Source organism: Podarcis liolepis (genome assembly GCF_965112155.1).
Source record: "Podarcis liolepis genome assembly, chromosome: 10".
NCBI lineage: Eukaryota > Metazoa > Chordata > Lepidosauria > Squamata > Lacertidae > Podarcis > Podarcis liolepis.
In genome coordinates, this window is record NC_139562.1 from 15,014,245 (window position 1) to 15,026,629 (window position 12,385).

A 12,385-nucleotide genomic window follows, 5' to 3' on the forward strand; every position below is an offset into this window, starting at 1 on the left:
GCAGATAGCTGTAGTGACCCAAGTGGACTTGGATAGTTCACTCACAATAAACATAAAATTATTTGCACCAGGATATTGCAAATACAACTGCACTGATTTGACAGAGGCATAAATGTTTGATAAAGTACAGGGTGGAATGCAGTCCATCTTCACAGATGGGATCAATTTAAGAGAGATTTCCCCACCCCCCATGCAGATGATGCAGTTATCCCTTTATTGCATGTATAATAAAAAATAAGAATGTTATGGTTCGTCAATGTGGTGTACTGCATAGTGCTGATCTTGGATAGGTGTCCCTGGGTTCAAATCCCTGGGTGGTCATGAGGTGAAGGATGTCACTTTGCAACTTTCAGCCTAATCTACCTCACAGAGTTGTTATGAAGATAAGGATATTAGGTAAAGTGGTACCTCAGGTTAAGTACTTAATTCGTTCCGGAGGTCCGTTCTCAACCTGAAACTGTTCTTAACCTGAAGTACCACTTTAGCTAATGGGGCCTCCCACTGCCGCCGCGCCGCCAGAGCCCAATTTCTGTTCTTATCCTGAAGCACAGTTCTTAACCTGAAGCACTGTTTCTGGGTTAACAGAGTGTGTAACCTGAAGCGTATGTAACCTGAAGCGTATGTAACCTGAGGTACCACTGTAATTGCATTTACATACCCCAAGATTCTTCAATACAATAAACTTTTGAACCCAGTTAGAGAATGCTTGGCTATATTGAATAAAATAGACCATTTCAAACATACTAATGTTAAATAGCTCTGCATATACTGCTGCTAGTCAGTATGGACAATACTAATCGATATGGACCAAGGGTCTGACTTGATGTAGGACAGCTTCCTAGATTCCTAAGTGAGATATACTGCTTGCTCCTGAATTAGGAATGGAGAAATGTGCTCGTTTACTTACATTGTTGCTTAAAAACAACAATGATCTACTCATGTAATACTTAAATGAACAAACAAGGATATCCTTGGCTTAATGTTCTTTATCACAGCTTGAATTCAAGTGATGTTTGAAAATTACATCCTTGATATAATCAATAATTCAAGAGATATGCAAACAGAACTTGCAAAATAGGGCTTTTCTGCCTCTCCAGTCCCATGCCCTCCCCCCAAGAAAGCTGTTCCTAAAGGTTGAGGGGGTATAGAATGGTATGGGGTATGTTGTGAATGATTGTAATTGGAGGAGGCAAGTGGTAGAAATTTGGGGAACCACCTTACATGAGTGGAAGTGCCTTACAAGGGAGCTCTAGAACCAAGTCAACTATTTATCCCCTTTCCAAAACCAACCACCATGGCTCCCAAGCTGCTACAGAATTGCCCTTGTCCCTACAGAAACATTTCATCATCCATAGGAGCTAAGCATCACAAAGACCTGACCATCCTATGGAAAACGTTTGCATTAGAAGCCTTACTGGGCTAGGCTAAAACAATCCATATATTCAAGTATAATACTAAGCATGAAGCAAGGCATTCCAAGAAGCCAAAGAAAGTGCTCTGGTCAACAAATGACTTAATTACAATGTATTTTAAAAATAAATAAATTACAGAATTTCATGAAGTTCCCGCTACAGAAGAACTTTCAGTATTCTGGGTGGTATTCAAAAAATCTTAGTCTGAAGAGACCCATTTAAGTCCGCTCTTCGATTTTGTTGAATAGCATCCACTGAGTTTACAGTACCAAAAACAAAAACAAAAAAAGTGTTATTGTACCAAATAGCAACTTAGGTCTTGGTGGACTTTGGAGAGATCTCCTTGATTACAGTATAGTCTTGTATGTTATCTGTATTGTGTGACAATGTGTTTTCCTTCCATTCATGATAGCCTGAATGCTCTTAATTGTGAATAATACAAAGACAGTCAAGGTGTTTGTAACAGTTCTTGTTTATTACATACTGCAAAATGAAGTAAAAGCATTTTTAGAAAATAATGACTCCATTCTAGCTTTGAGAGCAAAGAGCTGCTTGGTACAAAAATAGACTGAATCAATCCATCTGAATTCCAGGCACAGCCTCTCCCCTGCCAGAAATAGATATCTATCATTTGCTGAGATTAGGGGCTTTACACTACAGGAACCCCAGAAAAGTTGGATTAGATAGGCTTAATATTATATATATCCATGAAGTCCTAACATCCTTATTGTAATAAATTCCAGGATTCACTAGAGGTGATATCTATTTATATGTCCATAAATAATTGTAGAACTTTATCTGCACAAAAAACAGATTTGACATGGTAGGATTTTGAATGAACAACTGCTCTGGTGATTATAATTAAAACTACCTCTCTCACAAAGATTTTTCTTCCTAGTAAAAAATGCAATGTTTCTGATCTTTTCAGTGATGCTGGGGAGGGAAGAGAGCAGTTTATAAATGGAACGCAAGTTCATACATGCAATTCTGATCTTTAATTCCCACAAATCAGACCATTGTGTGGGCATTTCTCATTCAAAAGTGCATATTCAATTTCCATGAGCAGTATTTTTCTTGCATCACAACCTCTAGATAGGTAAAAAAAAAAGTTATTTAACATTAATGATTACTATGCTAATTGCTTCAGGCAAGTGATAAAACACTAGCACTGCAGCTCAAAAACTAAGCTTAAATTTTTAGAAAGAGATTCTAAACACATGCACAATTTTAAAAATAAGTAAGAGAGAGAAACCAAAGCCTCTCTAGACATTGTAAAAATAAACAAGCATCTGTTATGGATGACATAAGCTCCTCACAGTTAGATGGATAGGGGCTGATGCAAGATCTTCTGAAGAGTCTTAATATCCCCAACTTCCACAGTTGTATTGATCCTATGCCTTCACTTAGAACAAATATCATTTTCTTCACTACTTAAATGGAGGAAGATATGCCCTGCTTTTCAAGTAACATTCACAGAATCAATTCCAACAACAGCTTCACAATGCATATTGCCAAAACAGAATTCCCTGCCTTTTCCATTTGAATTCTTCAATGCAGAACAGCAGCCATGAACTGGACAATCTACAGAAAATGTTGCAAGTCCCCATTAATAATTTCTATGGAACGTTTAAGTGTTTTATCACTTTTCTCTTCCTCAACCTATAAACAGGACAAAGAAAGGAATCTGACAAGTTTGTTTTCTAAACTTGCTTATGTCTAAGCTATTTCAAAATTTTATTTATTTATTTTACATGCAGCATGCAATTTATTCTCCAGCTTGCAATATTGTTAACAACCACAAAGCTGTGTTTTTTTAAATAAAATCTTTCCTGTTATGCACAATTAATGATAATGGAAATTAGATGAGTAAAGCTTACCAAAAAAACAAACCCACATGCTCTTTCTCCAGATCTAATGTGAAGCAAATGTACTTTAACTGTGCATGTTTAAAAGTGGCTTAGTTTACCAAAAGAAATTATCCACTTGTAAAAGAAAATACACAGTCACTTACCAGCCTTCAGAGAAATTCATTCCTCACCAAAGCCTCAATGCAAACAGCACTTGGAAAAATACGAGGCACAACCCTTTTGTCTTGAAGCTGTTCCCCAATGAGCTGTGCACAGCCCTGCCACCAAGAAAAAGCATCCTGGCTCTGAGAGTTGCTAGCTAGAAAACCGATACAAGAATGATGTCACACCGCTTCTGAAAAATTACTGAACCTCAGAATCATCAGCACTGTTCTCTCAAGTAAAACACTGTTGTGTAACAAGAGGCATTCTGAACACGAACACACACACACACACACACACACACACACACACACTTCACCCAAGACAAACATTCCCCATTTCCTTTTCCCAGCAAAGGCCCCAATTACATTTAGCTTAGACCCCATGAAGCATCTATTCTAAACAGCAGATTAGTTTATTTTATTCACCCTCACATGGTTGGATTTTAGCTGTAAGATCACTTAGAGAAAGTGGTGTTTTGGTATCCATGAATTAAAGCATCCCCAGAGTGATCCAGGTCTCATGCTTTGCTCCTTACAAACATGCTATTCCTTGCTTGCTTGGAGAAAACGAGAAACTGATTCCTGATCTCTTAATGCTTATTTCCTCCTCAAAAAGCTAAGAACTTAACACTTGAATTTAGCAAGTTAGTAAATCTCCCAATACTATAATTGCTCTCACATCAGCACTTCTGATCGGCTCAGTTTTTAATGGATTACATCCAATATACTTCCAACAGATCTGTTTTTATAGTCTGTTCTTAAAATTTGCTTCTGAAGAACAGGCACGCATAATCACAACTTTTACAGGTGACCAAGATTTAAAAGGGATAAAGAATGAAATACCATCTCACCCCTATGACTACAAAATTGTATATTTGTCAAGCGACTTTGACTAAACAACATTTGTCCCAAGTGTTTATGTTATTGCAAAAGAAAAGAAAAAACTTCATTTCCACAACTGCTGGCAGTTCACCCTGCTTTACTGTTTTGAAGACAGAATTTCCATTTTGCAAGGAAAGAAATATGCATTCTTATCAACATGTTCTAGCCTTTGTAAGCCTATTTTGTTACTTTCAAGGAATGGCAGAAACACACTGGGGAAGAAAAGCTTTTGTAACAAAAGAAATGGCAAGCGACAAGAAGCACAAATGAGACTGTGCTGTCTATAAACATGAACACAAAAACACTTACACACCCTCACATAATGAAAGCCTCAATCAGGACTGGAGCACAAGACAATCAGCTTCTTTACCAGTTAAGGGATCATGGGCAAGTTGAAATATTATGTGCTCTCTCCTGTGTCTGGTGCAAATTTTCCTAGCTAAGGAGTACATTGGCACAAGCCTTGGCATAAGAAGAGCCCCACTGGATGAGGCCAATGGCCCATCTAGTCCAGCATCCTGTTCCCACCATGCCCAACCAGATGCCTGTGGGAAACCCATAAGCAGGACCCGAGCACAAAACCACTTGCCCTTCCTGCAGTTTCCAGCAACTGGTACCCAGAAGTAATGCTGCTGCCAACTGGCCATGGCTAATGCCTTACCAGTGTTTGATCTTAAGCAGAATTTGAAACTAGCTTGGGCCAAGGAACATTATGTCAGCACTGGTCCTTTTAATCCATCGCCACAAAACAAAAAGATAGAAAGCACAGAATCAGGCCAGGGCAGCATTTCTCAAACTTTATTAAAGCACAACTTGATTTACTAGCACAGTGGTTCTCAAAGAGTGTGGCGTGCCACACAGTTGCGTCAGGAGAGGATGGTAAGTGTGGTGGGAAGATTAAATGACAATCAAATAAACATTTAAACATTTCAATACAGTATCAAAATATTTCTACAGCCAGAAGCAGCATCCACACCTCTCTTCAAGAGCATTGGCTATTCTTCTACAGTACTCCACAACTATTTCGTTGTGAACAGGGATTTTTAACTCTGAAAGATATGATCAGAAAAGAGAAAGGCTTCTTTGTGTTGATGAGGAGATGAGAGTTTGTCTCAAATCAGACCTAATATACATGAGATTACCCGGCAAAAGCAAGCTCACATCTCTCATTGAGTTTGCATACATACTTAAGGTATAGATGTAAGAGGCTCATTTATAATTATATGTTCTTAGGTAGCTGCATTGTATTATACACAAAACTCTTAGTCTGTCCCAAATTATTTTTATTTAATTTATAGCCAGGCCATAGTGTCTTGCTGCTCACACACAAGTACTTTCTTGTGACACTGTAAATAATAACAAAATTATTATGGCATAAGCTTTTGAGGACTCAAATGCAAGCCACATTCATTAGATGCATGAAGTGAAAACTTGGCAGGTATAAAAAAGGGGGGTATTAAGTTACAGATAGGTAGCCGTGTTGGTCTGCCATAGTCAAAATAAAAAAATTCCTTCCAGTAGCACCTTAAACTTAGTTGGTCTTTAAGGTGCTACTGGGGGGTATTAAGGTGAGAGTTGAATGCAATGAGATGCAGAAATTACAGTCAGTGATAATTAGAGCTTCAATGTATGTCACCTTTACACTTTTGCAATAACAGACAGATGATAATTTACTCAGCACTGTGGAGATGATTCTGCTAATACTTGTTAGTAGGGCAGGGAACCATTTGCAAGAAACAGTCAGTTACTGGCTACAGAACAATTATTGTGTGACCAAGCACTCAACTGTTGTAAACAGCAAATTGCAACACAACACACATTTTTGTCATTCATCAACAACATTACTACATAGGTACATCCCTATTGCAGATAATACATGGTGTGTCTAATTATGATCCACGTATGTGGAGTTGGGGCAGAATTCAGGCAATGGAAGTGTATTGGCAGCAGCAATTGCTGTTTGAGTTCTCCCCTCAACAAATCCAAACACACCATCATTGCTGCAGGCAGCAGTAATAATTAAATGCAGCAGCTGTAGGTTCCCCCTCCTTCTAAGGCTGGCAGTATTATTAGTGAGAGCAACCAGCAGAGCATAGGCTGGGATCACTTTCAGTTGGCAGAACAGCCCAGCTATGCCATCTGCCAACGTTGCAGGAAGCAGCTGAGCCCGGAGGTGGGGGGCAGCCTCATCATGTACCTGTGCAGGGAACACCAGTCCCTCCTCCTTTAGGAAGAGGTGGAGTCAGAGAAGGAAGGGAAGAGGCATGCAAAGGAGAGCAAGAAGTCCTTCTCCCACTCTCAAGCTCCCTCCATCACTGAAGCAGCTTAGCTAGGCAACTCAAAAGGATTTGGGGATGAGGTAAGTATAGCTCCATCAGATGAACATTTCCAGTGTGTGCTCTTCAAATCAAAACAATTTCTTTGTTGTTCTATATGCAATACCAGTTAGGGGCACCTACCTAATGTCACAAAATCTGTGCCTACAAACACAACTACAGGAGACTAGAGCATCCCTTTAAGTCTGCCCCTCCCTCAAATCAATTTAAAGGGGCTTGACACAAAACCCCTAGGACTTAGTTGTCTGAAATTTGGTATCTTAACACAGGGCACCTCTCACACATTTTCCACACCAGTTTCCCACAAGTGTTTCCTTTAAAAACAACAACAAAAAACTCACTAGGGAAGATTTAAGGCCCCCCCTTTTTTTACCCACCTCAAAGCTGTAAAGGCTGCCCTTTCAGGCAAAGAGAGCTAAATTTCACTGGTAATCTGTGGTAAACAAAAGAGGGGGGCGGGGAGAAAACCCTCAAATGCACACTTCATGAAAGGAAAAGAGGTTAGGAATGAACAGTGAGGCCAGTAGCAACATTAAAAGGTGGCTGAACTCCTGCCAGAGCCCTCTGCAGCGGGGCTTCCAGGAGAAAGGGAAGGGAAGTGAGAGTCACTATAAGTTTACATGAAATCACATGAGAGGCCCTGAAAGTCAGTACTGTATAGAGGAAGAAAGAAGATTGTTACAAGTAACCAGAAGTCTTAAGCAAGGAATGCAGAGAATATCTCCAGCGCTGCTTGGAGCTAGAGGCAGGAAGTTGAAACGGAAGTCACTTCCACGAGCACCTAAGGAAGCAACAAGTTCCTCCCTCAAGCCAATGAGCAGAGCTAATCCCTCCTGAATCCAAGAGGCCAGCATAGGAGATTAGGTTTTTAAACAATAATGCCAACAACAGCTATGCCAGCAACAGCAAAACATTCACTACTTTTAGTTCCACACACCCTAAAGGCTTGGATGTGAGGGGGGGAGAGGGAGACCCTTTTTCAGAACCATTAGCATCTTCTGCTCCCTCTTGTGGTGAAAATATTTCATCTCTTGCCAGGTTTCAGGAAATAATGCAATCCAATTAATGTATTTTGTTATTCGACAGTTACAGTCCTTAGAAGTGATTACAGAACAAAAAAACTATTCTGAGAATCTTGAAGAAGCAAAGTTTGATCATACATGCCTTCCTCCAACAATCAGCCCACTATGTCAATGGAACTAATCACATGTGGATGGATTGAGTTGAACTTAGCTAGAACAATTTTGACAAAAAAAGAAAACTGTCCCAAGAATTTTGCAGAATTGTCAGAAAATTTTGAGAAGTAAATTTAGGCATATTATATGATTACTTCAAAACACACTGCAAGAGGAGTAAAATGCGAATAAAAATAAAGTTCTTGTACACCAATGTAGAAACACCAAAGAGATTTGTAATATTCTTAGAATCATAGAATTGTTGAGTTGGAAGGAACTCACCCTGAGGGTCATCTAGTCCAACTGCCTGCAATGCAGGGATCTGAACACACAGTCTTCCATCCAATTTGAAACTATATTGGACCATGCATAGCTTTGCAAATGTGCTAGCAGTTTTATTCACTGCAGAATCCCTTATAGTCATAATAATTGAGCGTGGTGGTAGAAACACTCTAGGTAGAAGCATTAAGAAGATGGCAGCTGGTGTGCTGGGGTAAAAGTTAGTGTTATGGTAAAAATATTGCTCAAGTTGTAAACAGCAAAAATAGGCTTCAAGATAATTTCATTGCATTAGATGTGGATTTGGTGGGACAGAATAAGCAGCTTGATAAAAAAACAGATTCATCCACTTGGTTGTAATACAACTCCCATCAATTAAAACAAGACAGAATCCACATAGAATCTTAAAATTAACTTTTCTGCAAGATGGCCTATCACATGCCTCATGCTTGGAACCAGAAGATACATTCGTGTGCCCCCCCCCCCAAGTTACAGTGATGCCTCTGGTTACAAACTTAACAGTAGCAGCCAGGAGCAAATAGGCTGCAGCAGAATCTAACCTATTACAGTGGTACCTCTGGTTAAGAACTTAATTCGTTTCAGAGGTCCGTTCTTAACCTGAAACCGTTCTTAACCCGAGGTACCACTTTACCTAATGGGGCCTCCTGATGCTGCTGCCGTGCAATTTCTGTTCTCATCCTGCGGCAAAGTTCTTAACCCAAGGCACTACTTCCGGGTTAGCGAAGTCTGTAACCCGAGGTGTTTGTAACCCGAGGTTACACTGTATTCATAATAAAAACTGTACTTTCCTACACAAGTACTGTGTACTGCCAAGTAGGACTTAGCCAACTTTGAGGCTATCATCAGCTCTTTAATACCCAAGAATAGGACTCCATTGGGAATTGTTACTGAAGTAAGGGGAAATGCATTCTGGAAAATCCAAAGATCATTTTTAAAGGATGATAACATGTCCTGGGGCTATTTAAAGCTACAGGTAAAATATGGAATGTGATGCTCCTCAAAGCATTTTGAAAATTCAACATAGGTTTGCCGTAGAAGCAACCTACTCCCAAAGCTCTCTGCAGAACCTTGAATCGAATTTTCCTTCCAACATAAAAGCATAGGGAAAACGTCCTGTCCTTTCACTCCCGCGCTTTCTCCTCACTCTAGTTCCAATCCATCACAGAGGCACAATATTAAGTAACAGACAAAAACAGCAAAGGAGCAGGTGCCAAGTAACACAAACGTCAGTACCAGCTCTGAAGGGAAAAGTCCTTGTCAACTGGCAACTTGAAGAGTGAGTGAAGGATTGATGAAGAGCATTTTTTTGACATTCTCAGCCAAACCGTGCAAAAAGCTCTCCTAATGGAGTGGGCTGACAGTCAGCTTTGACCTGTTTTTTATTTTTTATTTTTACTTATAGATTTCACCACTCTTTTTGCTTCCTCGCTTTTTACTGAGGGGAGAAGAATGTACTTGCATATTCCTAAGACAGAGGGCTTCGGTTCACCGCCACACCAGTACCTGGTATGGCCAGGTACAAGGCCATACCAGGATGAATGTATGCAATGGGGTTTCAACCACTAAACTGGGGACTGGAATAAAGACACACAGGACAATCACAAAAGGGAATTTCAAGAATAGTATGGTATGTACTGTGCTGAATTCTGTGAACACCTGGAGGCCCTCAGTAGAATAAAACATAATTTGTGTAAAAATATTTAATGGGTTGCTTCTAAGTATTGATCTCACACTCTTAGCACTTGTTTCTGTGCTTTCACAGCAGTTGTATTTTATTCTGCTGAGGACCTCTTTCACCCAGGGATTCCTTGAGTTTAATTCATTGCAATCCATAGTTAATTGGTTTGTGATAAGATACTGTAACATTTTACATGATACCAATAAAGATGGATACATTTATGATTGTATTTCTCTTTTGTGCAACAGAGCTTTATACTGTAGATCAGGGGTCCTCAAACTTTTTCAGCAGGGGACCAGTCCACTGTCCCTCAGACCTTGTGGGGGGCCAGACTATATTTGGGGCGGGGGGGGAATGAACGAGGGACGATGAGCAGCATGCAAAGGGGCTCTGGAGAAGGGCTACTTTAAATGGCGGCCATTCGAGAGGGGCACTCAGCCAACTGCAGCTCCTGTGTCTTGCAAGTGGCAGTGGCTGGCGGCGGCAGGGGGACAATGAGCGGCATGCGAAAGGGCTCTGGAGAGGGGCTGGCACCAACAAAGCCCAACCCCCTTCCTCCTCTAGGCAAGATGGGGAGAAGCCAGGAGGAGGAAGGGAAGGAGGAGGTGGCGCCGCCACCGCCGTGTGAGGGAGAAGGAGGGAAAGAACGTATGCGCTGGTGATCCACGTGGCGATTCTTGGACCGTCCATGGGCCAGATTTAGAAGGCAATTGGGCCTGATCCGTCCCACAGATCTTAGTTTGCTGACCCATGCTGTAGACAAACATATTATTTGGAGCTCATTACTGCTTTTGTATTTTTGTAATTGTGTCTATCCCTCATCTTCACCCCTTTTGACTAATTGTTGATCATGAAAATGGTTACAAAAGATGTAGCAGCCAGACTGCAACTTCAAAGCTGAATATTCCAATCTAAGTGCCAACAAAGCATGTTCTAGAACTGTAAAAGAAAGTCCACAGAGCATCTGCTATGAGAACATTCCAACTCGATCTATGGTGGACCTTCTGATTTAATTCAGTGGAGCTGCAATATAAGCTTATTTAGATTTACAGCACAGATACCCACTAAAAGGACAAAGTAATAGCTGGTAGCAGAAGAAGCTTATCTTCTAAGTGGACTAGCCTCTATTTGCAATCTGCCGATTTCAATAAATGTTTCGGTTCAGTTGGGAAGAACACAGGCATTTGTTCTCAATGCTGAAGATAATTTTTTTCCCTAATCGTAACAACACATGCTGACATTTGAAGAGAAATAAGAATATTACTTCTTAAAAACAGTCATGTTCAAGAATTAGGATACCATTAGACACTCCAGCTCTCTCTCCATCACCACTAGCAGTCTTCCCAGCTGCCTTATCAAAGGGATGTATAATTTGTTTGGTTCTGCCAAATAAACTGTCAATTGTGCTTTAATCTCTTTGCTTATTATTCTGAATAGCTTCTCTCTGTGATGGAGGTAAACAAAGTGGTACCAGAGTATCCCCTGCTTTCACAAATGAAAGAAAATCAGAAGCATGCATGAAGCGCTCCTTTTTCAGTTTTTGAAGAGGGACACAAGGCTCTTTGCTCTTTTGCTCATGTGTGCAAGGCTCCAATATGGGTCACATCTATACTGCTCTTTCCAACCACAGCTGGAAACAGACACTCCTAGCCACTGAAGCCACCTGTGCCTCAAGTGACAATGCTGAATCTATGAGTAATCTCAAGGTACAAAAACCTTCTCCTTCCAAGGCAGTGAAACCCCATCCACAATAGGCTGTCTTCCTACCTCTGGGACTTATAAAACATTAACACCTCTGTCTTCACAGGATCCAGCAACTCCCATGTTACTGGCCTCCCATAACTGCTCTCTGGAAATGACACTCCAGGTAGGAGCAGAACCACAGTGCGCCCCCAACTTCAACTTCCTTGAGACTCTCCAGAATAATACCATGGTCAAATGCCACTGAAACATCAAGAAGAACGAGCAAGGTCACTCTCCCCCATCTCATGCCCCTCTTCTTTCTGTGTATTTTGAATGTGCATCAATACCCTCACCATAATTTAATACTCATTTCCCTCAGATTTTTCTAAAGTGCTGTGCTTTGCAATATAATTTTACATCATGGTTTCCCCCTGGATAACATCTTTTGCTGGCAGTATCTTTTGTTGTGCAACTGAGAGTCTATTCACTTCACACCAACTTTATATGTGGGTATCAAAATCATTAAGAGTTCTCCCACAATAGAAATATAAAATGAGGAGAGAACAAGTACTCCAAGATTTATTGTTAGAAAAATCTACAAAGGGAACATTTCTATGCCTAGTAGTTGAAACAATTGAGTCAAATTTCCCTCCATCATATTGGGTCAACCATTCAGCTGACAGCCAATCAAGCCACGTGCATGATGGAATGCAATTACAGCTGAGTTTCATCATCACCTACTTGAACCTACCTTGATTGGGAGAATTTGCAGTAGCAGCCAGAAGCAAATAGGCTGCAGCAGAATCTAACCTATTACAGTGGTACCTCTGGTTAAGAACTGGTTAAGACCTCTAGTTCCGGAGGTCTGTTCTTAACCTGAAAATGTTCTAAACCTGAGGTACCACTTT

The 12,385-nt window shown here is 40.5% G+C and overlaps 1 protein-coding gene and 1 long non-coding RNA gene across 42 annotated transcripts in view; one reads left to right on the plus strand and one right to left on the minus strand.

Annotated features, from left to right (window-relative positions):
* Positions 1 to 12,385, minus strand: part of PLEKHA5 (pleckstrin homology domain containing A5) — a 173,957-nt gene that overhangs the window by 87,159 nt on the left and 74,413 nt on the right. For 3 of the 41 annotated variants that reach the window (XM_083460958.1, XM_083460953.1, XM_083460950.1), the window contains exon 1: positions 3,424 to 3,641. The exons of 36 other annotated variants lie outside the window; for them this stretch is intronic. In XM_083460958.1, coding sequence (XP_083317084.1) covers positions 3,424 to 3,443 — 20 coding nt within the window. In that variant the 5' untranslated portion in view covers positions 3,444 to 3,641. Of the gene's footprint in view, positions 1 to 3,423; positions 3,642 to 4,274; positions 4,419 to 12,385 lie in introns of those variants that run through there. 2 more of the 41 variants (XM_083460952.1, XM_083460956.1) reach the window with 2 other exon arrangements.
* Positions 6,571 to 10,015, plus strand: LOC310687106. The gene is made up of 2 exons (XR_014516225.1): positions 6,571 to 6,664; positions 9,519 to 10,015. It is a non-coding gene; the product is annotated as an uncharacterized lncRNA (long non-coding RNA).